General features: G+C 59.7%; 4 protein-coding genes across 5 annotated transcripts; 1 reads left to right on the forward strand and 3 right to left on the reverse strand.

The window, feature by feature from the left end:
• Nucleotides 1–658: 658 nt before the first annotated feature.
• On the reverse strand, nt 659–9,529 carry P4HB (prolyl 4-hydroxylase subunit beta). The gene is made up of 11 exons (XM_074555144.1): nt 9,121–9,529; nt 8,650–8,856; nt 7,766–7,899; nt 7,427–7,564; nt 5,249–5,353; nt 4,847–4,972; nt 4,411–4,611; nt 3,069–3,189; nt 2,681–2,862; nt 2,181–2,267; nt 659–1,688 (listed from the first exon to the last, which is right to left on the reverse strand). Exons 1-11 carry the CDS (start codon nt 9,512–9,514, stop codon nt 1,602–1,604), a joined length of 1,782 nt encoding a protein of 593 aa, XP_074411245.1. The 5' UTR covers nt 9,515–9,529; the 3' UTR covers nt 659–1,601.
• Nucleotides 9,530–11,630: 2,101 nt separating this feature from the next.
• Nucleotides 11,631–19,202, reverse strand: ARHGDIA (Rho GDP dissociation inhibitor alpha). Its single transcript, XM_074555165.1, has 6 exons — nt 19,043–19,202; nt 14,824–15,033; nt 14,422–14,505; nt 13,907–13,983; nt 13,669–13,732; nt 11,631–13,238 (listed from the first exon to the last, which is right to left on the reverse strand). Exons 2-6 carry the CDS (start codon nt 15,011–15,013, stop codon nt 13,039–13,041), a joined length of 615 nt encoding a protein of 204 aa, XP_074411266.1. The 5' UTR covers nt 15,014–15,033; nt 19,043–19,202; the 3' UTR covers nt 11,631–13,038.
• A 206-nt stretch (nt 19,203–19,408) lies between these two features.
• On the reverse strand, nt 19,409–23,369 carry ALYREF (Aly/REF export factor). The gene is made up of 6 exons (XM_074555161.1): nt 23,142–23,369; nt 22,850–22,981; nt 20,989–21,136; nt 20,730–20,793; nt 20,435–20,612; nt 19,409–19,684 (listed from the first exon to the last, which is right to left on the reverse strand). Exons 1-6 carry the CDS (start codon nt 23,367–23,369, stop codon nt 19,670–19,672), a joined length of 765 nt encoding a protein of 254 aa, XP_074411262.1. The 3' UTR covers nt 19,409–19,669.
• Nucleotides 23,370–23,385: 16 nt separating this feature from the next.
• Nucleotides 23,386–24,285, forward strand: ANAPC11 (anaphase promoting complex subunit 11). Of its 2 annotated transcripts, none has more exons than XM_074555173.1 (2): nt 23,386–23,705; nt 23,798–24,285. In XM_074555173.1, the coding sequence occupies exons 1-2, from the start codon at nt 23,514–23,516 to the stop codon at nt 23,849–23,851; spliced, it is 246 nt and encodes an 81-aa protein (XP_074411274.1). In that variant the 5' UTR covers nt 23,386–23,513; the 3' UTR covers nt 23,852–24,285. The 2 variants fall into 2 exon arrangements, with proteins under 2 accessions (XP_074411274.1, XP_074411273.1); XM_074555172.1 differs by having other exon boundaries at nt 23,427–23,622; nt 23,706–24,285.
• Nucleotides 24,286–24,397: the final 112 nt, after the last annotated feature.

A 24,397-nucleotide genomic window follows, 5' to 3' on the forward strand; every position in this document is an offset into this window, starting at 1 on the left:
GAGGGAGGCAGCTCCTCCCTGTAACTGCAGGTACAGGTCTCACACACACCTGGCTGCTGCTCTCTCAGGGACAGCCCTTCCTCATCCCGTGCTCAGTGGGGGCCTGCTCAGCCCCAGCCCTGGCGCTGCTGTGCCCCAAGTTTGGGAACACCACATCTGGGGCCCAGCAAAGGCTGGAGCTGGAGACAGACACAAGTGTCGTCCAACACCCTGTGCCACTGCTCCAGCACACATCCCATCCACGGAGCTGCCCCCAGTTGTCCTCTAGCCTCACCATGCCCTCCCTGTGACATTTATAGCATATTTTCTAACCAAAATACCTTCAGCAGCAAGCAGCAGGTTTGGAAATAGCAGCGTGGCTCAGGGGGTCATGTGAGCCTGACTAGCAGAGCCCAGCAGCAATGTCCCCTCAGCCCGGCCAGCTGGCCCAGGGGCTGCACACTCCCAGGGCCAAGCCACGGCCGCTCACACCTGCACCAGCCCTGGAATCCGGACAGGACACCGGCACTGGAATGTTCTTTTCCTTCACTAATTACTTGGAGAACGTGACACACACCCCATTGCAGCAGAGTCCCTTGGGAATCATCCTACAACTCTGATCTCCCCTTCCAGGGTAGGTTCAGATATCCTACATGCTGATAAAGACAAAGAGACATAATAGTATTAAAATCTCAACTTTATTTGGCCATCAAATTCAGTACCAATGTTATTGTAGCAGAATGCTAAGAACCAGCCTGATGCAGCTCAGGCCTGTGAGGCACTCCCTCAGCCACATTCCCAAACCCCAGTAATTGCAAATGTCCTGTTTGATCTGTTTATCAGGCCCTCCCCCACCACCCACCTGCCGGGTCAACCCACTCAAAATAATTCGTGAAAGGGATTGCAACTCTTGTCTTTGATCAAAAGGATGTCAACACAGCTGGTGAGCCAGCAGCCACCTCCACCCTCAGAGCCTGCCACAGCCAGTGCACACAGTATTCCACCCCTCCAGGAGCTTGGAATAGACATCTCCAAGTGTCTTAAAGGAGAAGGGAAAGGAAACGTCTGGCTAGCATGAAGAGAAGCACCTTCACATACACCTTTCCCCAGGAAGCCATCAGCCTTCTGCCCCCACATCTGCTGAAGGCCAGCTCCAGGGAAGAACAGCTGACACCATTAAGGACCCTGCCAGGTGCAGAAATCAATTAGGGGCTTTAGTTTTAAAAGAAAAAGAGAAAAAAAAGCTGTCTGGAAGATGTTAGTGGCAAGGCTCCAGATTGTCAGGCTACTGAACTCCTGGTACCACCTCACAACCTCCTGCTGCCCAGAAGAACAGAGTTCTCCAGACAAAAGCTGTGTACAAAAAAGTACATCACAATAGAAAAAAGAGCCCAGCTGGCTGGGCTGGCTCCCTAGTGACAGTTCCCTTTTCAAAAGCCAAAAGAAAGAAAAGGTAAGTGTACAGACAAGTGAGGGTAAAGTGTTACTTTAGAAGCCAATCCCTGGATTTCCAGTCATTTACCTTCTGCTTTAAATCTTAATGGGTTTCTGACTCACTGGGCTGCATCATAGCAGCCAATTTAGTGTCTGATTTTTTTGGGTGATGTAGATCAGTCTTCTCTTTACAATTCATCCTTTTGGAGTTTCTGCTCATCCTCATCACCTTCCTCAAGTTCAGTTTCTTCATCCATCTCCAGGTCCTCCAGATCCTGCGGAGGTTACAGACAGCTCCTGGTTTCTGGCACATGAGGCAGAGCCAGAACCCAGCACTGAGCAGCACCCCTCATCTGGTCACTGCTCTCTGCTGCCATCCTAACAACACATCCAGAGACCTCTATCAAGAGCTTCAGACTCAGGACATTAAGGATTAGGAAGCCTTATAGAAGATGGCACCTGTACACCTGCAGTAGCCTCCCCAGCCCCCAGCAGGTGAGAGCCTCCAAGCAGACACACAGGTATGTGGCACTGATCACACAGCCCAGTGCCCCAGCAGTGCTGCCTGACACCCTTGGGGTGCTCTCCAGGACAGGAGCCCACTGCAGGCCCACAGCCACCCAAACAGACCACACTGGTGTGGGCACTTTGCTCACCAGCAACATGATATGGAAAACAACACAGGATCTTATTTAGGACTGAGGGTTCAGGCACAGAACCGTGCTCCCTTCTCCCAAGGGCCCAGAGTAACCATGCACATTACTCACATCATCAGCTGCTGCCCCATCCTGACCTCCGCTCTCCAGGAATTTCTTGAAGCCTTCTAGTGTCCTCTCCCCATTATAGTCAATTACCTACACAGGAAAACACAAGGATGCTGGTTATGGGCACTACAGACCCACACCCCTGGAGAGGAGAATTCTCTTTCTGAGCAACAGTGAACATGCCAAGCAAAAGGGAATTTAAAAATTCACCTTCACCCATATGAGACGAAGGAAAACAGCTCAGCCACTAGACTTCAGAGATCACTGCGAGGAAAGAATAGCCTGCAGATGAGCACACTGTCCTCTATGCTCCCTCTTTTCCCCATTCCCACTTCCCACTGCCCCCCAGGCTCTTTCCCTACAGCCCAGACCCCTCACAGGGCCCTGGGTGTCCTGCAGACTCGCTGTGTTCCGTGCCCACAGGATGCAGAGCCCTCCCCAGTCCTGTGCAGAGCGAGCAGCGAGTGCTCTGTGCTCCCTGGCCAGCCCAGCTGCCTGCTTACATTTCTGCCTGAGCCTGCAGGGAAGAACTTGAGCGTGGGGAAGCTGTGGATTTTCACTGCCTCCACTTCATTAGCCGTCGAGTCCATCTTGGCAATGACAATGTTCTCGTGGTCACTGTAGGTTTCTCCCAGCTTGTCCCAGATTGGAGCCAGCTGCTTGCAGTGACCACACCACGGGGCATCTGTTAATCACAGACACACAGCTGCACCAACAATCTAACGAGGCACCACTCCTCCCCAGCCAGACAGTTCTCACACATCTCTGCAACCAAGGCACTGCTTTTGGGGCCCGGGCTGCAAAAGGCTTTTCCCCTAATCCTGGTCACACAGGGGTTTTGGCAATCCTTTCACACCAGTTACTTGGAATCAGCTGTAGAAAGATACTCACAGAACTCCACAAAGACATTCTTGTTCTCATCAAAAGCAACTTCTTCAAAGTTCTTCCCAACCAGAACTTTGACAGGATGCTTGTCCCAGTCTTCAGGAAGATCCTGACTCATTAGGTGGGGCTGGAATAAAATGTGAAATTCAGTCAAACTGTTTGCTACATAGCTACTGGGGCTGATCATGCAATCACACATCCCGGAAAAGCCAGGTTTCAACACCCCACTGGTGCCTGTCACAGGCTGTAAGCAACCAGATGAACTGTCCCTTCCTCTTCTCCCACAGAGTCTCCTTCCCACCCCGGCCCAGCAGGAGGAGCAGGTGCTGTTGAGCAGAGAATGACAACAGAGCTCTGCTGGAGGAAAGTGCTGTGGTGTGTTCTTAAGTTCGTTAGTTTGCTCCCCCCATTTTCTGTATTACTTCCTGCTGCTACCCTGTCAGTTAGGTTGCTATGAAAATGAAACTGCTCCTCCCCTGGTTTCTCTTATAAAGTGAAAGTTGTTTCCTCCTTAGGCTCAGTCAATCACTCCTTTTCTCCTCCCAGGTTTCGAGAATTTTCTTTTCTCTGGGAGTTATGGTTGGCTGTAGCCCCGGAGCCCCTCCTATAATTTATAACAGTTGGTTACTTTAGTATATCAGTTATGTTTCGTACCTCCAAATATGTATTTCTATTGGATAGCCAAGTTTCCCTGCCTTCTTCCCCCCTTTTCCCTTAAAACCCTCTCCTGCCCTCTGTTCGGGGCCATTTGCTGGGTGTTTCCCCTCCTTGTTGGTTCTTCTGTAATAAACCGACAGTTTACCCCCAGCAAGTGGTCGCCTCCTAATTCGTCTCTCACCGCGCTGCTCCGAGCTATCCCCCAGCTCAGCCCGAGGCCAAGACGCCGAGGGGGGCTGGCTTCAGATGCGCAGGGGCACCGGCCTTCGCCCCTCACCAGACAGCCGGATTCCAGGGCCGTGTACGCCCCCGCGCAGGAAAGCCCCCAGCCCTGCTCCCCAAGGACTGGGCTTTGCTGCACCCTCACTGCCGGCTGAGCCACACAGAGCTCCTCAGCACATGGGAGCTGACAACCCTTTCCCCTGTGCCACAGAATTCACACCTTCCACACACTGCTGGCAGAAAGAGCAACTGGACCAACAGTGCAGTCCCCGCAGGGAGAGCACAGCTGCCTGCTGGGCCAGGTCCCTCCTCTGGCTCACCCTCCTGCAGCTTTGCCTTTCACTCCTAAGCACAAAGCCCACGGGATGCTCCGTGCTCAAGGTGGAGGAGCTTCTCCAGCCCCTCACAGGGAGCATTTCTGTTCCCTCTCAGCCACCCCATTCATCACCACTGCTGTTAATCCACATACCTTGATCTTGCCTGCCAGGAATTTGTTACAGAACTCTTTGATCTTGTCTGCTGTGAGCTCATCAGATTCAGGTTTGTATTTGGTCATTTCTTCCTCCAGGGTGATCAGACGTACAGCTGGGCACTCTTCCTTCTTCAGGCCAAAGAACTCCAAAATCCTCTGGTTGTCACTGTGGTCACTGTCTATGAAGATGAACAGGATCTTGGGAGGAAAAAAGGGAAAGGCAGGAGGTGAACACGAGTACCTTGTAGCTACTGACACTTCAGGTGCATGCTCACACCAAGTGTAGCTGAGCTGGCTCTTTTCCTCCCCTGTCCCAGAGGAGAGAGCTGGCTTAAAGTCCCCCTCCACAGCTGCTCTATGGCTAAAGACAGTGCTACACCTCTCTGCAGAGGTGGGTGGTCTCCTAGCTCATGATCCAAGAAATCCAGCTCACCTTCCCTTTGAAGTCCCCAGCTGCACTCTTGAAGTTGTCCAGCTTCCCTTGATAGTCAGACACACTTTTTGGTAGGAAAAGCAGAATATGAGTCTTGATCTCTCCTCCAAATATTTTAGGAGCAGTCTGAGGAGTAAAAAAATAAACTTTATTTTTGGAACAGAGGCATATCAGTACCCAGACCAGTTTAACTCCACTATGCTGAGCAGCCCAGAGCAGCCTCCAATGCTGCAGGCCTGCTCTGCACAGCAAGCTCCCATCTCTGTATTCTGTGTCCTCCCCACTCCTCCACATCCCCAAAGCCAGCTCCACAATAAAACACAGCCATGCAATCTACAAATGCACCTCTGCTATATTCTTGCAGCAGCAATGGGAAGGCCTTGTTGGACATCTAAAACCCACCTGCTCAGTGAACTCTATGACCAGAGGCAATGAATTAGACTTGATGAAGTTCAGCAGATTATCTTTTGTGAGATCCCCTTCAAAGTTGTTCTGGCCTTCATCGAACTGCAAGAACAGACATTTTTCATCAGAACACTTGTGCATCTCACACAAATCTCTCATTGCCCCAAGGGATCTCAGCTGCACTCCTTCTGAGCAGGCTTCCATCTCAACGAGGTTACCAAAAATCCACTTAAAACCTGGCTCAAGGTGCCCATCTTCCTTGCAAGCAAAGCTTTAAATCACCCCCCACCAGAAGGCAAGCAGCAGCAACAGCCAGCTTTGATCTCAGCCTTGCTCTGCACCAATGGTGCAAGTCACCAAGAAGGGCCCTGAGCAGCCACTGCAGGCACACAGTGCTGGGAACACCTGACAGCAAACAGTGACTTGCCCAGCTCAGGGGACTCATTCCAGTCTGTGTTAGGACAACAGCACAGGCTGCACACCACACTGGAGGTGCCAGGTCCTGTTCCACAGGGTCATCACCCCTGACAGCCCCGAGCAGGATTCCCAGAACCCTCAGGCAGCCTGAAACAGCAACAGCTGCAGAGGGCCCATCCTGGCTGCAGGGAGGATGTGCAGAAGGGCACAGCAGTGCCCTGGCAAGGCCACACTAAGGCTGTTGACAGAAGGAAGAGTGTGGACTCAGATAACCTTCTGTTAAGGGGAGGTACACCAGCCTCAGTGGAAAAGCTGAGGAAAACAACTCTGCAAACACTCTGAGGAGTTCTGCAGATTGCCTCAGCACCATCAGGACAGCTGTGTGAGGCCCTCTGCAAGTCTGGACAATTCTCAGAGTAAGAGAAGAACAATGAGCCAAACCCTCTCAGTTCAGACCCAACCAATGGTATGGAGCCAAAGCCCAAAACAGGCCATGAAAGTCTCCTGCCCTTTGATTTCTGTGGGTGCTCCTTTTGTGCCTGGTTCAGAGCAGATCTATCCAGGAGCTGCCGTGGCACTGCCATGCCATTGCACAGAACAGAGAGGAGCCCCAGTGGCTGGGCAGATCTGGGCTGCTCCTCCCACAGAGCTGAGCACTCCTGCCCCTCCCCAGCCTGGCACAGCATGGTCACTCCTGCTCCCAGCACACACAAAAGGCTGCCAGGCCCAGAGCAGGGCACACAAAGCTGACATACAGAGCTACTCATGCATTTGCACACAACTACCAAACGAGACAAGAACAAAACACTCCTCCCTCCCTTCTCCCCCCATTTTGCTAATGCATTTTGAGTCATTAGCCGGATATTTCCTCAGCCACACTGACCTGAGGGACTCTGACTCAGAATTGAAGTCTACAAGCTTCTATCACCATAAAAAACCTACAGTGTCAGAGGTACAGTATAATAAAACAATTGTTTCAGGTGAACAAAAAGGAAGTCTTGTGTTAGGTCAGGCTGGGCAAAGTCACAATTGATGATATTACAGCTTTAGTAAATCTGAACCCAAAGCACTCAGTCCTGCCTCACAGCACCTCTGGGTGAGGAGCCACCAAGCCTGAAGAACCTCTTCTTGTCTGCTCAGACTTGGAAATCCATCCCAGTGACAGGGATTGTCATGCCTCCATTAGAGCATTTGTGGTTCTGCAGGCAGTCAGCACCCTTCTGCACATAATCCACTGCCCCAGCCCAGTCAGCTGGAACTGCAAATCCTCTTAGGAGCTTCTCTGGCATCCCTGCACTGCAGAAGCCACAGCAGTGAGACAGAGCAGCTCCTGGACACAGCAGAGGTCAGCAGTGGGCAGCGAAAAGCAACTCTGCTAAGACACAGCCAAACAGCACCATGGCAGCCAGAGGGCTCATCTACTGTTCCCTTGGGCCTGTCCAGGACTGTGTGACACTGCTGCACTGCAGAGAGCTGGGTAAAAGGGAAGGGAGTGAAGGAACAACCTGCACCCAAAGCCCAGCAGCTCTGGGAGAGCAGCACAGGGCAGGGAGACTGACACAGCTGCACCCTGTGGGCCCTGAGGCTCCCCAGCCCACAAAGGGGCCACAGGCTCTGAGGCCCAAGAACAGCTACAGCAGCAGCAGCATGGGGCCTTTGCTTCATCCAGGACTGACCTTGTGGGAGTCTGACTGATTAAATAAAAGGAAAGAGACAGCAGAGCCCAATGTGGTGCTCAGGCTTGGCACCAGCCAGTACCTTCTTGAAGAGGATGACACTGTCCTTACTAATCTGGTACTTGGTGAAGACATCAGCACTGGAGGAAATCCCAAAAGGAATATCATCCACAGCTTCTGCTGCCTGCAGGAACTCCTTTGCTGCCTCTGATGCCGAATCCTGTGGAGTAAAGAAAAGTGTCTCAGAGGAGCCACATCACCTCAAGCATTCCCATCCCAGGGCCCAGCCCGAAGAACTGGAAGATCAAGGAAGGCAATGCAGTGAGTATTGCACAAGGCACAGAACCTTCCCCAGCCAGGAGGGAGCAGGGAAGGCTCTGGACACCCACAAGAGCATCTCCAGGGGAAACACAAACTCTACCTTGAAGAAACCAATCACCACCACTTCACTGGAGTCCACCAGAGCCTCGGCAGCAGCCACATCAGTCAGGCTGGCAGCAGCCGGGCCCGTGCGCTTCCTCAGCCAGCTGACAATGTCGTCTGCCTCCCTGCCAGCTACAGGAGAGAACAAGGAGTCACCTTCCCCCCGCCAAGGCCAAGAGCACAAAGCCCTACAGCTTGGAGAGACAAGATTTTCAGCAGCTGGTCAAGAGATCAGCAAGAACCAGGATCACATTTGCGCAACTCTTTCCCTTTCACTCACAGTGTAATTAAGCTTATCCCTAATTGATAAGTCAAGGTACAAGGGACTCCCACAAATCCATTCCTCTCTCACCTCCTGCCCCCGTCCTTAAACTTTGACCAGTAATGCAACACTTCTCCATGACCTCAGTATTACTTATGCTATCACAGCACCTTTTCCTTCCAGGATCTCTACTATGGATGTCACCCTCTGTTACCAGCACTCTGGGGCCTGGCTTGGCTGAATTCTGTCTTGGCCTTCCTTGCAGCCCTCTCATTACCCGTGTTTGCCTCCTCACCCAATGGCCCAGGTGTGTTTCCAGTTCTGGAAAGGCTTGAGTCAAGTTAAGCCACACAAAAAACAAGCTCAAGTCACTTTGCTAAAAGCAGCTTCCTCCACTCTGGCTGCCCTCAGGGATCTCTCCAGAGGGAGGCCATCGCAGGCTGGCCCATTCCCCATGGGCCCAGCACCATCCCCAGGTCGTTGTCACAGTGGACCTTGTCCGGGCACAGCAGCACAGCTCCAGCACGGGGCCATGTGCTGGGACCCGGCGCCACGTTGCTGCCCTCTGCACCCTGGCGGCGCAGCCAGGCCCGCTTCACCTGCGTCCTGCCCCTCCTCACCCGTGTACTCTTTGGGCGCAGCCTTGTCGCCGTTCTTGAAGAACTTGATGGTGGGATAGCCGCGCACGCCGAACTGCTGCGCCAGCTCCGACTCCTCCGTGGCGTCCACCTTGGCCAGCCGGATTTCCGAGCCCTCCGCCTTCAGCTTCGCCGCCGCCTTCGCGTACTCGGGCGCCAGCGCTTTGCAGTGCCCGCACCACGGCGCGTCTGCAGGATGGGGCGTCAGCGGCGGCCGGGCCTCCCCGCCGCCACTCCCGGGCGCACCGAGGCCCGCCGGGACTCACGGAGCCCCGGGGAGGGGCGGGCCGGGGGCCGCGCAGACCCCCGCCCCGGACCGGCCCCACACCCGCCCGGGGGAGCCCGTCCCGCAGCGCCTCTCCCCAGCCCGACCCTCCCGTCCCCATCCCCGGCCGCGCCCTCGCTCCCCGCCCGCCCGTTCCCCCCGGCCCAGCCCGGCCCCGCCGCGCTCACAGAACTCGACGAGCAGGTATCGGTGCTCGGCCAGCGCCTGCTCGAAAGAGTTGGCGCGCAGCACCAGGACGCCATCCTCCTCCTCCTGGGCGGCGGCGCGGTGGGGCAGCGGCAGCAGCAGGGCCGTGCAGAGCAGCGGGAGCAGAGCGCGCACCGCCGCCATTGCTGATGGCGGCCTCAGGGTCGGGCTGGCGCGGCCGCGGCGCCGCCTCCCCCTTATAAACCCGCCCCCTTCGCCGCCGCTGCGCGCTATTGGCTGTGCCGCCCGCCTGCCATTGGCGGGCGCCCCTGCCCCGGCCACTGCGCGCAGCCCATTGGCTGGAGCTCCGGACACGCCCCTCGGCCGCAGCCTCGGGTTGGCCGCCGGGCGCGCTCCCCTCCCGCAGGCCTCCATTGGCTCCTTTCCCCGCGATGCCGCTCGCCATTGGTCGGCGCCTCCGTCTCGCGTGGCCCCTGCCCTCGAACGTGGCAGTGGGGAAGGGCCGCTGGGCGGCACTGCGCGTGCGCATGGCCACGGGCGCGTGGTGGATCCTGACTGGGTCGCGCGCCCCACGTGACCAGCCCCGCGCGCGAGGCCCGGCCTGGCCCGGTTAGGTTCGATTCTGTCCCGCTCTGCTCGTACCTCCCCTAGACACGGCCTGCCCCTCGGGGTCACGGCAGCAGCACTGCCCGCCCCGACCTGTCTGTCTGCCTCCGGCGCTGGGCTCCGACTGGGCCGAGCACCGGCCCGGTTTGCTTTGCTGCAAGCTCGCCGGTCACGGAGACAGGCCGGGCACGGAGGAGCCCGGTGATCGTGGCACGGCAAACCCCGCCGCCCGGGTCTGCCTGCGGCACTGCCGAGGGTCCCGGCTGCTGCTGCTACCGGTGCGCGCCGGGCGGGGAAGGGCCCCGGGCGCTGCCCGGGCCGGCTCCCGGCGCCGCCGCTCCCGCGCGCGCAGGGCCCGGAGCGGGGCCGGGCTGGGGCTGCGGGATCCCGGGGATCGCCAGCAGCCGCTGCTGCTCTGTGCTCCGGGCAAGGGCCGCGCCCGGAGCTCGCCAGCTCCCGTACCGAACCCGAGTGCTGCCAGGAGCTGCGGCCCGCTCACTGCTGCGGCCCGTGCTGAACCACGCGCTCTTGTCAGGCCCGAGGAGAGCGCAGCGAGGTTTGGGAAGGCACGGTGAGGGCACCGCGGCCACCCAGGGCCGGGCAGGCAGGGAGGGAATCAGCGCTGCATTAGTGCGGCCACCTCGGGGCCTGTCGGGTTCCATGGCTGGAAGCCACTGCCCGGAGAGCCCCGGCAGCGATGGCTCTGCTCAAGGGCCCACCTTGCCCCGCGGTAGCTCTGCATGTGCACTGTCACTGTGGGGTCAGACGGAGCTGCTGCAGCGCTGGAAAAGGGAAACAGCCCGGGCTGGTGATGCACAACTTCTGGCCGAGGTCCTTAAGGTGCGTCACCTGCAAGGAGCCAAGGGTTTACTTTGGGAACCAAATTCATGCAAATGGTCTGTCCCACACAGCCTGTGACTGGAGCCACCCATCCCCAGCTCATGGCATGCACCAGGCACAGGAGCACAGCTGTCACCCTGCTGGGGGAGGAATGTGCCAAGAAGAGAGGCAGAGAATCCCCGAAGCTGGAGCACAGCACAGCTGTCCTGCCCCTGCAGGCCTCCTGCCACGGAAAAACCATCTAACAGAAACCTTGACACCCAGGGTGTGGAAACTCTTGCCAAAGCGCTGGGGTTGCATCAGCTGGGTGCTCATCCCCTGGCCGCAGAGTGGCTGTTGGGGCCAGCACAGGGGCCTTTGTTCAGCTATCGGGCACATCTGGGCTCTGTCTAACTGACACACTGAGGGTGAGGGCTGGGGGCTGCTCTCCATAGCCAGCAGAACGAGAGGGCACTGGCCACATGCCAGCTCCTACCCGGCCCAGACTGTTGCCTTCAGTCCTTGTCCTTTCCAAGTTCCATCATTTCCTTCAGCAGTTTTCCAAGGCCCAAGGAAGGGCCTGTGCTGTGAGCTCCAAATACAGAGGGAGCCTATGGAGTTCTCAGTTACTGAGTCCCCTCCTCCAGGTTCTCTCACACCACGGATTCTGTAGAGCTTTTCATGGCTACACTTTCCTTTATCCTTAACACAAACATGCCACATGCTCTGTAAACATCCGCCGGCTTATCGTGCTGCCTCTCCTGGACTGTTTTCTGATTGCCTCCCTCGTTCCTGTGACTGCACAGGAATTTCCCTTTGTGTGTGCAGCTGGAGCCTGCCTGCTCCTCTGCTGCCAAGAGGCCCCCCTTGGAAATTCCTGTTTTCAGAGCCTCACACACCCCCACCCCTCACACTATGGGCATTGCAGAACAGGGCAAACAGCAAGAGACAGATCCTGCACACATGCTGCCAAGGGGCCTCTCCTGTCCCAGTTCCCCTTTCACATTCTAGCAAACCCAGAGATCCTGGTCTTCTCCCACCCTAGGTGTCTGCAGAAATCCCATTCAGCCACTTCATGCTGAAGATCCAGCATGGACAGTACACGGTCAGTTCAAAGATTTTATTTAACTGTCATAAAAGGAGAAGCAGACGATGATTCCAAACCTGTTAACCTGGGTCTAGGACTTACAGACAATACGCACCAAATCAAATTAACAAAAAAAAATCTCTCTAGGGGCAGGGCGAGGGCAGTTAGAGGCAAAGACGTAGCTACGAGAAGCCACATGTACTTGGTCCCAGTTGTAACCTCGGTGTGGTAGATCCAGATCGGAGGGCTGCAGAGGTGGCACACGCCTGCCCAGCCCTGGGCCTTGCAGGGCCCTGGGGCTGCTCTGCCCCAGGAGCTGCAGCTGTGCAGCCCAGGGTGGAGGCAGGCACGGGGCCCAGTGTCAAGGCAGTAACTACAGGCCAGGCACAGATTTTAAAGGCAGAACAGATACATAAGGCATTAACCGCTTCAGAACACTTGTCCATCGCAAGCTCTTTGCTGATGGCATCAGGAGCAGCTGCAGAGACAGACTCGTCCATCCTCAGCCCAAAGCAGCCGGGAGGGCAGGTGCTGTCCTGCAATCTCAGTGCTTTGCAGCTCCTGGGCTGCAGTGAGAAGTGCGAGGTGATGGCAGCCCTGGTGAGCCCTGCACGCCCTGCCCCACGGCGCACCCAGAGAGCTCGGGGGGCTCTGCAGGCCAGGCTGGGGCCAGCCAGGCCAGGGCTCGGGGGCAGGTGTCACCCAGGATGTCACTCCCTCTCCCCTCTGGAGATGTCCTGTCTCGGGTGAGGGATGGACCAGCAGTGAAGTGGGAAGTTGTGAATCTTTCCTAATAACACATGAGGGGCGTGACGAAGCTGAGCCCATGCCAACAGACGGGGAGGGCAGGTGGCGTTTAAAAAGTGTAACAGAGGCAGGACCCCCTCCCTAGAGGATACATGTTACACATTTAAGGCATCATGGTTACAGGGAACATCCACAAATGAAGCTGCCCAGGACACTGACAGGGCGGAAAGGGCAGGCAGACAACACTGGAGCCAATAAACTGATTTGACAGCTGCCTGGCACCAAAATTCTTCAGCTACTTGGAGGCAGTAGCTACCCTGAGCTGTGCGCAGGAAAGCCAAGCACAGGATCCTAACGGGGTTCCTCCCCTTTGGCACCTCCTGGATAAAGGAAGGTGGGAAGCAAGAAAGGGCCTGGCAAGGGAGGGGGCACTCCCCTCAGTGCTGGGGCAGCTCAGCCCCAGGACGGGCAGCTGGAGACCAGATGCAGACAGCATGGTTTGGTCAATGCACTCAGCAATTCTCTGGGGAGGGGGCACATAAAAAACTGAGCTCTCTGGTCAAATGATAAAGGGGGTGACAGGTAAGAGGGTTCCAATGTCAGCACTTTGGTACAGGGGGGGAATTCTACGGTAGCCACTGTCTGATTCACGCTCTCTGGGGTTTGGCCTCGGGAAGGGCTAGTCCTTCCAATCCTTCTTGATGGTCAGGTTCCACTCCCAGGACAGGTGGTCAGTCTTATCATCATCTGTGAACTTGGATTTGATGTTGTAGCTGCCCCGGGCCAGCATGCCCTTGGGGGCCTCTTCCATGGGGGTCAGAAACTCGTACTCCTCTGCTCGGGGGCCATAGCTCCCAACCATGTACTCGGTCTTGTCAACTAAAAAGACAAAAACAGTGTATGGAGGCGTCATGGAGGCACCAGAGGTTCAGGAGCCTCCCCTGCATCTGGAGCAAGACTGCAGCAAATGAAAGGTCTGTTACTGTTGCAACAATCCACAGAGCAGCTGCAACAACAGCAATCTCCCCCAGTTCGGAGCTCCCTTCCCCCAGGAACGGCCCCTCCTGCGGGGAGTGACCTGTCAGCCCCAGCAGTGCTTCAGCTGGGACCTGCTTGCTCGGGGGCATTGGGATCCACGCTGTGCCGGACCAGGGCTGCCCCAGCCCTGCACAGCTCCACGGGCCCGTGGCACTGAGCACTGTCCCCTCCCGTGAGGAGCTGCTGGGCAGCCCCTGTCACTGTCACAGCAGCAAGATGAGCAGGAAGCCCTCACTCACTCACTTTTCACCAAGCCAAGAGAAGCACTTACTTTTCACCCCTTTCCGGAACGTGTGCTGGATGTACTTCAATCCTGACACAATCTCCCTGTTTACCTGCAGAGAGAGGAGTGGGGACTGAGCAGGCTGTCTCCATTCATGCTGCCCACCCCATGCGGGCAGAGCCCATTTCTCCAGCACAACCCCACTTGCAGGGCATGGGCACTCCCCAAGCTGGGACTGCAGCCGTCTGGTGTTCCATTCCTTCCATTTCCAGACCAGAATCCTTACCCTAAAGGAGATTTTTATCCGGTATTCCACGCCCTCCTTCAGCACAAATGATTGCTTCTTGTAGCTCTCCAGATCACCTACAGAGACAGGAGAGGGTCAGAGCTCCCTGTGCTGTGCTGTGCTCTGGGGTGAATTTCTGTGGCACAGCAGCTGGAGCAGGAGCTGCAGGAGCTGCAGAGCCCCCTCTGCTGCCAGAGCCAGGCAAGCAATGCCCTGCAACAGGACACTGCAAGCACAGCCCTGCAGTTAATTCCAAGCTGTTTCTTTGCAGATGTTTGCTCCAAGGCTGTCACCATTTCGAAGCTGCCATGAACGTCACCGTGCAGGCTGGAAGAATCTGCCTGCCCCACCTGGCCCCTCACACCTCTACACAACACCCAGGTATCACGGAGCTGCTGCTGGCTCCAGGTACAGAACCTGCTGGGGCCCAACACTGTGCTCTGCTGCCAGCCCTTGTGACACAGGAGGGCTCACCCACCTGCCAGCAGTGCTCCTGGCGTTCCCTCCCAGCTCACCTGTCAGGTCCAGCTCCAGGGGGCCTGGAGCAGTAGCACAGACCAAGGTCAGTTTGGTCACCACCACATTTGGAGCGTTGGGATCTGGAGACAAAAGAAAAAGCTGTTAAACACTCACCCCCAGTGCTGGCCAACACAGCTCCTTTTCCTTCCAGAGAACTTCTTGAAAGAGCACAAAACCCAGCAAAAACAGGCTCCACCTCTGTAAAGGCTCCCACTGCAGCAGGCGCAGCCCAGAGTGCCTGCAAAGGCAGAGTGCCACCCTCCCTCCAGTCCCTGAGCCCTTCACTGCGGGCCAGCCAGGGCACGGGGCAGCACAGGCTGAGCTTTGTGCTCGCGCCCAAACCCGGGCTGGGAGAGCAGCTCCCCGTGGGAGCAGAGGCCAGCAGGGACAGGGCTCACCTGCGTTGACGGTGACGGCGCCCAGCAGGGCCTCCTTGTACTTGCGCAGGCTCTCGTCGTCCTTGTCCAGCTCCTGGATCTCCTGGATGCTCTTCTGGGCAGGGGGCTTGTAGTTGACAGAGTGCTCGTCCTCCTCATTCTCCGCTGCAATCTGGGCCAGCTGCTCTGCCGTGGGCTCCTGCTCTGCCATCCTGGCACACGTGCTCCACACTGAAGCACAGAGCAGAGCTGTGACTGCCCTGAGCAGCCACCCCACAGCAGCACTCCCCAAACTGCCCTGCTGTCCCTCTGCAGGCTCCCACTCTCGCTGGGCCCTTCTTGCTGGCTGTGAGACACAGCCCTGCCCAGGACCACCGGCCCATGGGAGACACAGCCCTGCCAAGGACCCCCGGCCCATGGGAGACACAGCCCTGCCCAGGGTCCCCAGCCCCTGCCGAACCCTCCAGGTCTCATTTTCAGCCCACAGAGGCCCAGGCAAGAGTGAGAAAAAATTCAACCTCAGTGCTCTGCTTGTAATGTAAATACCCCAAAGCCATAGGGGAGACATTCTCCTCCACAAGATCAACCAGGTGAGGCTTTCAATTGGAATAAACTAGAGCCCAGAATAAACCCAGTTCTGCTCTCCACATCAGGATTCCAGCTAAGAATAGGCCTCTGTTTCACCACTGGCCCGAATGCCAGGAGCCTCTGCTGGGAGCTGGTGCCCACATTTTGTAACTGCCACATCCGTGCTCTGTGCCAGGTGCCTTGGCAGAGTTGGATGAGACACCTGGCTCAGCCTTTTGCAAGGATCTGTGGCACACACAGCCAGGGAAACAGGCAATGAAATAAACAAGATGTGGAACCTGCTCAGGACTCTGCCCAGGAAATGCCCAGCCACGCCAAGGGCAAGGCAAAGGTGATGCCAACACTCCACTAAAATCCTCAGTAAAAGCCAATGACACATTCAGGAATTCTTGGTTCCACGGGGCACATTGTGTGAAGGGTTATCCTGTGGCAAATATCAACGTGGACTCTCTGAAGGCTCAGAACACTCTGGCACAGCTCTAGAAAGGCACCGGGGGATGAGGGACACACAGGGCTGTACCAGGGCTCTGGCATTGCGTGGCACAAGCATCTGTGCCAGGAGCCTTTCCTGCTGCAGCTGCACAGCAAACAGCTGGCCCTGCCACACGGCATCCTCCAACATCCTCACACTGAACCATGTGGAAATTTCTCTTCAAAAGGACATTTAGCCTCATGTCACAGATGAACAGCTGATGAGGTTTCATGCCAGTGTCTCCACATCAAACCCAAGCAGCTGCCAGGCTCGAGGACTCCCAGGAGCGCTGAGCAAACGCTCACTTACACACCGGCACTGCTCCATCTCCTCCCTGCACCCTGCCCAGTCCCCTCCTCACGTCCTTTGGCTCACCTCTGGGCTAGATCCCACCTCCCGTGGGCCACAGTTCATTCTAACTCTCACACCTTGCTCTGAGGATCCCTGCGGCTTCCAGGAAAGTGACAGAATTTCAGCTTTACAGAATCAAGGTCCCAAACTTGTGGTGGCTCTCAAATTCTGCGGCCGAGCCTTCTGTGAGAGCACACTAATGGCAGAGGATCCACTAGCATCCACACAGCTGTCTCCAGAGTGGTAGGCACACACAGCCACAGGCACCCTCCACCTTCCAATTTCCAGACCAAGCAGAGACACAATCTCTCACAGACAGCCACATCAGGGGCAGCAGGAGCCATGGGCAGCCTCTGCTCCAGCACCTGGAGCTCTTGGAGCCAGTGCTCTGTGAACAACAGCACCAGTCCCAGCACAGCTCCCATGGCTGGGAGACAGCTGCACTGATTGGGAACTTGGCGTTCACAGCCCTGACTGCCAGCAGCTGGGCACCTCCAAGAGCCAGAATCCTCTCCTGGGCAGTTTGGAAATGCCCTGGTTTGGTGTCAGCACAGAGCTGCCACTCCTCCACAGCTGAGCCCTGGGGTAACACAATGGTGACAGATTTCTCCCACACATCACAAGCCCCATCTCCACCAGAGCCACCAGGAGCCCCTGCCACAAACTGGTATTTTAGGGCACAGAAGGAAGCCCAAACCAACCAAACCCCAAATCCCCAGCTCTTTGGTCACGTTCCTGTGTTTCAGCCTTACGTCTGTGACCCAGAGCTAAAGAATCATGCACCTAGCACACAGATGAATCACAACCCACCCCAATCTTTTCAGGATTCCCAAAGTGACAGGAGCCCACCAGGACTGAAAACACCACTGGGGACAGAACCAGCGTGACTCCAGTCAGCACTGCAGGCCAGGCTGGGCTTGGCTCTGGGGAACAGCCCTCACCCTTCCCATCAGCTCACGCACAGGCCCTGGGGCTGCCCTGCTCCCCCGGCACTGCCAGGGCTGCAGGACGGGCACAGGAGGGCTCCTGCACCTCCACAAACGGACCCCAGCTCCCAGCAGCCTGTAGAAGGCAGCAGGAGGCTCATCCCCACCCGGGAATTTGCCGTCCCTGCTCCCTCAGCCCGGCAGACTGTTCCGGATTCCCAGCACGTTTTGTGCAGGACAGAGCAGCTGCAGCAGCCAGGGCCGGGCAGCAGCACCAGCAGCGTCCCTGCATCCCCGCTGCGCCCCGGCACGCTGGGAACAGCGGCTCTGGAATCCCATCGCAGGGCAGCGCGGAGCCGGCATTAGTCAGAGTGCGTCAGATGAGCTCATCAGCTTCCCCCGACACCCGCCAGGCCTCGCACTGAGCACGGCCCGTTCCAGCCGTCCCCACCCTTCCTCCTTCCCGCGCGGCCCTGGAGAACTCGCTGGAATGTGAGCGAGGGCTGCCCCAGGGCCCTGTGCCACTGCTGGGCCAGGACGGGGAGCCGGGACAGCCCGGACAGCCCGGCCGCGGCACACGGACAGCCCAAAGAGCCCCAACAGCCCGGCCAGGGCACACGGACAGCCCAAAGAGCTCGGCCAGGGCACACGGACAGCCCGGACAGCCCGGCTGCGGCACACGGACAGCCCAAAGAGCCCCAACAGCCCGGCCGGGGCACACGGACAGCCCAAAGAGCCCGGCCAGGGCACACGGACAGCCCAGAGCCCAGCCGGCACCGCCCGAGGCTGTCAGGGCACACCCAGGTACCGCTGCGGCCCCGGTGCTTTGTAAGAGCACCCAGGGAATTCCCATCCCGCCCGATCCCCTCGGGTGTTCCACAGCCCCCGGCAGGAGGGACTCGGGAACAGGAGGACACTCTGCTGCCCAGCGGGGCCTCGGCAGCCTGAGCATGGAGGAGGGTTTTATGTTTTGTTCTTTTTGCTCTGACACATCCCTGACCTGTCGTTCACCTGCCGGGCTGAGCGGTGCAGAGCCAGGCTGAGGGCTCACAAAGCTCCAGAAGCACGAAGGCTGCTGGCAGTGATGCACCAGGGATGGAACCAGCACTGTGTGTGCCTGGAGCCGGGGCTGGGACCCATCCCTGCGTGTCAGCAGCTGAACCCACAGCAGTGAAACTGTCCCCACTCTGCAGTCACGGAATGAGATCCTGCACGCTGCAAAAACGCTTGGACAGCCGGAGCAACAGAGCGGACCCGAACCCCGCGAGTGAACAAGGGCGGCCGGGGATTTCTCAGCACAAACAAACGGCGGTCACGGCTCACACCCAGCTCCCGGGAAAACGCCGCTGCTCCCGGTGGGGTCATGCGAGTGGGGCAGCGCAGGAACCGCGGCTGCCGTGCGAACCCCGCCGGGGCTGGAGGCGCACCCGGCCCGCGGTGGAAGGCCCTGCCTTGAACGGAGCAGCCCGACCCCGGTACCGGCTCCCAGTTCCTCATTCCGTGCCCAGCGGCCATTTATGGACAGCCCCTACGCGCCGGAGGCACGGCCGACCCCGGGACGCGTCGGGCCGGGCGATCCCCTGCACCGCCCCTCGGAGCGAGCCCCGGGCGCCGGGAACGGCCCACTGGGTACCGGGCACGGCCCGCCGGGCACCGGGTACCGGGCACGGCCCCCGGGCGCCGCCCCAGCCCCTCCGGGGAGCCCGGGCCGCCGCGCCCCGCCCTCGCCGCACGCGCTCCGCTCCGGGACGGCCCCACCGGGGGCGGCGGCTCCCCCGGCCTTCGGAAGGTCGCGCAAGGGCACGCGGGGCCCCGCTCCTGCCCCCCGGCCGCGCCCGGCCCTTCCCGCGGCCCGGCCCTGCCCGCCGCTCCGCACCCCCTCCCGCCGCTGCCGCCGCCGTACCGGGCTCGCTCGCTCCGCGCTGCGCTGCCAACGCCGCGGATCCGCCCAGGCCCCGCGCGCCCCCGCACTTCCGGGACACGCCCGGCACTTCCCGTTACTCGGCCCCGCGCCGCCGCCGCGCTTCCGGCCGCGGGCCGCGCGCTGATTGGCCCGGGGGACGCGCGCGCGGGCGGGGCGGGGCCGGCAGGGCGGGGCGGGGCCGGGGCGGAGCCGGCAGGGCGGGGCACGCGGGGATGCGGTCCCGGAGAGCGGCCCGGGAGCAAGAACGGGACCAGCGGGGCAGGACGGGACCGGGACACGGAGCATCACGGTATGTGAGGGAGCGGGACATGCGCGGGCCCGGCGCGGCAAGGCAGCAACCACAGCTCTAGACATGGTTCTATTTTATTACGGCAAAGGTGAAAAAGCCACCTTGGCCCAACAGGCAACCAGAAAAATTTATCCCAAAAATAACTCGGTACAAAACAGGTCTGCTGAGAATTAAAAAAAACCTTTACAGGAGTTAAAACCTATCCCAGAACGTAAAAGTAAAACAAATCCCATCCTCGGTAGTAGTAGCCACAGCCGCAGCCCCTGCCGGGAGTGTGGAGCAAGATTGGAGTCCTTCCCTGGCCCACTGCTGCCGCTTTAGCTGGTGTCCATCTGCAAGAGAGGGAGCAATGTCACCATGGCCCTGGCACGGCCCCGGCACCCTGCAGCACCCCCTCACCCCAGGCCAGCCCCTCTGCAGGCAGCCTGGCTCTGCTGAGCCCCCAGGCACTGGGGGGACAGGGACAGCTGGGGCCACGCCCCAGCACACCGTGCTGAGCACACTGCACCCCACACTGCTCCAAGGCTGCTCCTGGAATCCTGCTCATCCCACTCCTTCCACGCTCTTGCCTGACCTACCCCATCCTCACCACCCACTCTGCTGCCGTGGTGTCCTTGTGGCCTCAGCTCTGCTGGGGTCCTGGCACAGGCTGAGCAAGTTCCAGCCACAGCTGCCACCTGCTCGTGGCTCCCCAGCCTGGGGCTCATTTCTGCCACCAGCACAACACCCTTTCCCAGCAGCACACCACACAGTTCCTCCACATGAGATTTTCCTTGTTTTTCCCACTCCTGCATCCCATCAGCTCTGTGAGTTTTGTTCTGCAGCTGCTGCTCATAGTGGCTGTTCCAGCTCTGGAGCCTGGCAGGAGCAGAGCCTGTTCCTCAGCCATCAGGAACAGTGACAAACTGCTCTGGAAAGCAAAGCTCAGGCCCAAGCCAAGGCACAGAGGCAGGTTCAGAGCGAGACTGCCTCCGTGCAAGGCCCTGGAGAATGCCTTCCCTTTCCTGCCAGCTCCAGACTGCCAGTGCTTTCCAGGATGAGATGCTGTGGGGAGCCCATTACCGTGCCCAAGCAGCACTTACCCTGGCATTGTAAGCATCCAGCTGTGCATCTAGTTCTTCTGCAGAGAGCTGCTGTTTGGAAGTTCTTCCAGCTCCTCTGCCTCTCCCTCTGTTCCCGCCACGAGTCCCTCGCCTGTTGCCTCCACCTCCAAATCCCCCCAAGACCCCGCGGTTCCTGGTCATGCCACCTCTGTTTACACTGCAAGTTTGAAAAGCAACAGTTTTAGTGCCTCCAGTGAAGCTGAGCAGGAGCCAGGCTCCCCAGCAGGGAGGGCTCCTGCCCTTCCCTCCCCCTGCTCGGGCAGGGCTCCCCCACCTCTGTGCTGGTCTCCGCTGTGTGTCGATCTGTGACGTGACCAGCTGGATGTTCATGGGGCGGCCTGCAGGGAGAGCAGCAGGGACAGGAGAGCAGCTGTGAGCCCGAGAGGGACACAAACACACACACACACACACACACACACACACGGGGCAGGGGGCACAGGGACGGGCAGGGGCAGGGACGTGCAGGAGGGACAGGGACGTGCAGGGCCCTGCCCCAGGCCCAGGAGCTGTGGGGCCAGGCCAGGCAGCCTCACCGTCCAAGGGCACCCCGTTGTACTGCTTCATGGCCTTCAGTGCATCAGCCTTCCTCTCGAAATGCACGTCTGCCGTCCCTAGGCTGCGGCCAGACCTGTCATAGTGCACAGCTGCCTTCTTCAAGGTCCCAAACTCTGCAAAGAGCTCCTGCAACGAGAGGGAAAGGAGCACGCCCGTCCATCAGTGCTGCAAACGCTGCAGTGCCCCACACTCGGGGTCAGGGCTTGTCCAACCACCTCAGACAGCCTGGAGAAGCTCCCAGAGGCACAGCAAGCCCCTCAGCCAGAGTCCAGGCATGGTCACAGGTGGCAAAAGCAAGCAGGACCCCACAGTCGTGTCCTGCAGGAGGCACATCCACAGCCAGGGACGCAGATTCAAGGGATGCTGACCTGTTTCCCCAGGGGAACTGGGGGCCTTTGTTGAAGACGAGTCAAAGCAGCAACAACTGAAAACACTCCAGAGCCCAGACACCTTTCTCAAAGGAGAATGGCCATGTGAGTGCAGGGATCCACGAGAGCACAGCACTTCTGCTGTGCAGGACTCCTGGCCCTGAGGAACACACCCCAGAAATGGAGACCAACCAAGGCCTGTGCTGAGCTCTGGCATGTGCCGCCACAAAGGCTGGAAATAAAGAGGCAGCCACAGAGCCCCCCAGTTTTGTTTGTCAGGCACCACATTTGGGAAGCCAGCAAGGTTACTGCACAGCCTGTGTCAGCCTGCTCCCGAGGCACAGCAGGGCTCTTGGCAGGGCTGCAGGAGCACAGCTGCACAGGGCAGCTGGCTGATGCTTTCTGGGCAGAATGTGGCAGGCAAGGCTGTGTCAGCTCTGCCCAGAGCCTGGGGTCAGCTGCTCCTGCCTCAGGGGACACCAAGAGCAACTAGAGCACCTTGGGCCTCTCACACCACAGAAAGAGGCACTGGCACAGCAAGAAAAACCACATCTGAGGCAATGCTAAATTATGGGGCTGGAGGCCAAAGCCACTGTCAGCCCTGCTGCTGCTAAACAAACCCCAGTGGGAGCTCATGCAGCCGCAGGAAGGAGAGTCCCGGCTGCAATTGAGGCACAGGGGCTGAGTTTTACACACTGCTGCCTCACTGCAACAAACAGGAACTTGTTAAACCCAGTCTGAACCTACAGGAGGGCAGCACACTACCCAGTGAGTGACAGAGCTCCTTCCCAGTTCCCCACACGCAGCCAGGTGGGTGTGTGGAGAGGCTGAATGAATGAATGAATGAATGAATGAATGAAGGAATGAATGATGAAGAAGGTCTGGCAGCAGTGGTTTGGTTCTCCCTGGAGAGGCCACGAGAGCCAGAGGCCAGGGTGATGGCAGCCCTCTGTGGCACTGAGTTCCTGCAGAGCTCACAGCCCACTCCTGAGCCTGGGACACCCCAATGCACTCGACTGCAGCCCCTGTAGGGGCACGGCCATCACAGGTGGAGCACAGGACACCACGGCACCAGGGCAGCTGTGACAAATAACGACCTGGCTGCACAGAGGGGTGCATCCCTGGGAACCCCTGACACCCACCAGAGCCCACAGCACCGCTAGGAACAGCTACAGCTGCACAGAGCAGGAGCTCACAGAGTCACACTGCACCCTCCCATCACAGCGTGACCCAGCAGAGCCACGGCATCACTCTGTGCACCGGGCAGCCCCATACAGAGCACTTATAAACCGAATTTTCCAGCCCCAAGGAGATCACCAAAGCAGGCACACGTAGTGCCAACCGCATCACCAGGGATTCATTCACCCGGGAATGCTCGGCCCCGGTGCCAGCCGGAGCAGAGCCGGCGGCGCTCCCGCGGGCACCGGCCCGGCCGATGAACGGGGCCGCGCTCCCTCTCCCCGAGCCGCACCTGGATGTCCGCATCCGAGACGCCGAAGTCCAGGTTGGAGACGAGCAGCTTTCCGCCGGTCTCCACGCCGGCCCCCGCCCCGAAGCCACTGTCGAACAGGTCGTGCTGCCACTTCTCCGGGAGCTGCTTCGGCTGCAACGAGACCGGAGCTCGCTGACCGGCGCCGGGGCCCCGCCGCCCGCGGCCGCGCCGGGACCGGACAAAGGGGCCGCCCGCCTCCCCGCCCCGCGAGGGCCCGCCGCCCCAGCCCGCCGCGCCGCCGCGGCCCAAGCCCCGCCCGCCCGGTCCGTACCCGGCTGTAGGGCGCGGGCCGGTTCCTGCCGCCGCCCCGGGCCATCACCGGCCGGTTCCGTACGGGGCCGCCGCCCGCGCGCCCGCCGCCAACGCCGCCCCGGCCGGGCCCGCCCCCGCGTGCGGTGCCGCCCCGGCCCCGGCCGCCCCGGCCGCCCCGGCTGGCCCCGCGCTGGCTCCGGTTGAGCTTAATGATGTCGTCCAGGGACATGTCCATCTTGTCGGCCATGATGGCGGCACCGCTCCCGCCCGCACTTCCGGCCGCGCTGCGCCCGCGCCGGAAGCGGAAGGGGCGGGGCTGCGGCGGGCGCGCGAGGCTCTGTGGGGCGGGCGGCACTTCCGGCGCCACCGGGACCGGGAACAGGAGCGGGACATGCGCGTGCGCGTGCGGAGCTGGCACGGAGTCGCGTCCTGGCTGTGGGTGGCCAACGACGAGAACTGCGGCATCTGCCGGATGGCCTTCAACGGCTGCTGCCCCGACTGTGAGTGCGGCACCGGCACCGGCACCGGCACCGGCACCGGGCGCTGCGCGCCGGCCATGGCTGACGGTGTGTCCGTGCCGCAGGTAAGGTTCCCGGAGACGACTGCCCGTTGGTGTGGGGGCAGTGCTCGCACTGCTTCCACATGCACTGCATCCTCAAGTGGCTGAACTCGCAGCAGGTGCAGCAGCACTGCCCCATGTGCCGCCAGGAGTGGAAGTTCCGCGAGTGACGGCGGCACGGGGCACCGGGCACGGCCGTGACCCGCCCCGCCCGGCCCGGCCCGCCCCGCCCAGTAAACGTGCGACGCCAGTCCGTGTCCGTGTCTGTGTGCGGTGTCCCGGGCTCGGTGCTCGGAGCGGGGCCGGGCAGTGACTCCGCCGGGCGCCCCGCGGGCTCCGCCGTCCCGGGAAGCGGAGCGGCGCCGCTGCGGCAGGGCGGGCGAGGCGGGACCCCCGCCCGGGTGCCGCTGTCGCGCTGTGCCGCCCCGCCGAGCCCTTGCCGCTCTCAGCTCCGACACCGGCGGCTCTGCCCAGCTCGGCCCGCTCCTCCGGGGCTCCGCACCGCGGTGAGGAACGGGGCCGCCCGGGGCCTGACTGCCCCAGTACCCCGGGGAGTGAGCGGGGCTGGGGGCCCTGGGGTGACAATAAACGTGCTCGGAATGGCTCTGTCTGTCTCTGTCCTTGCTGGGGAGGGGGAGCCCACCCAGACCTGGGAGCTCCAGATGCCAGCCCTGCCTGGCTGCAGTGCCCATCCCAGACACGGTGCCAGCCCTGCC

The sequence above is a fragment of the Zonotrichia albicollis genome, chromosome 19 (genome assembly GCF_047830755.1).
Source record: "Zonotrichia albicollis isolate bZonAlb1 chromosome 19, bZonAlb1.hap1, whole genome shotgun sequence".
Taxonomy (NCBI): domain Eukaryota; kingdom Metazoa; phylum Chordata; class Aves; order Passeriformes; family Passerellidae; genus Zonotrichia; species Zonotrichia albicollis.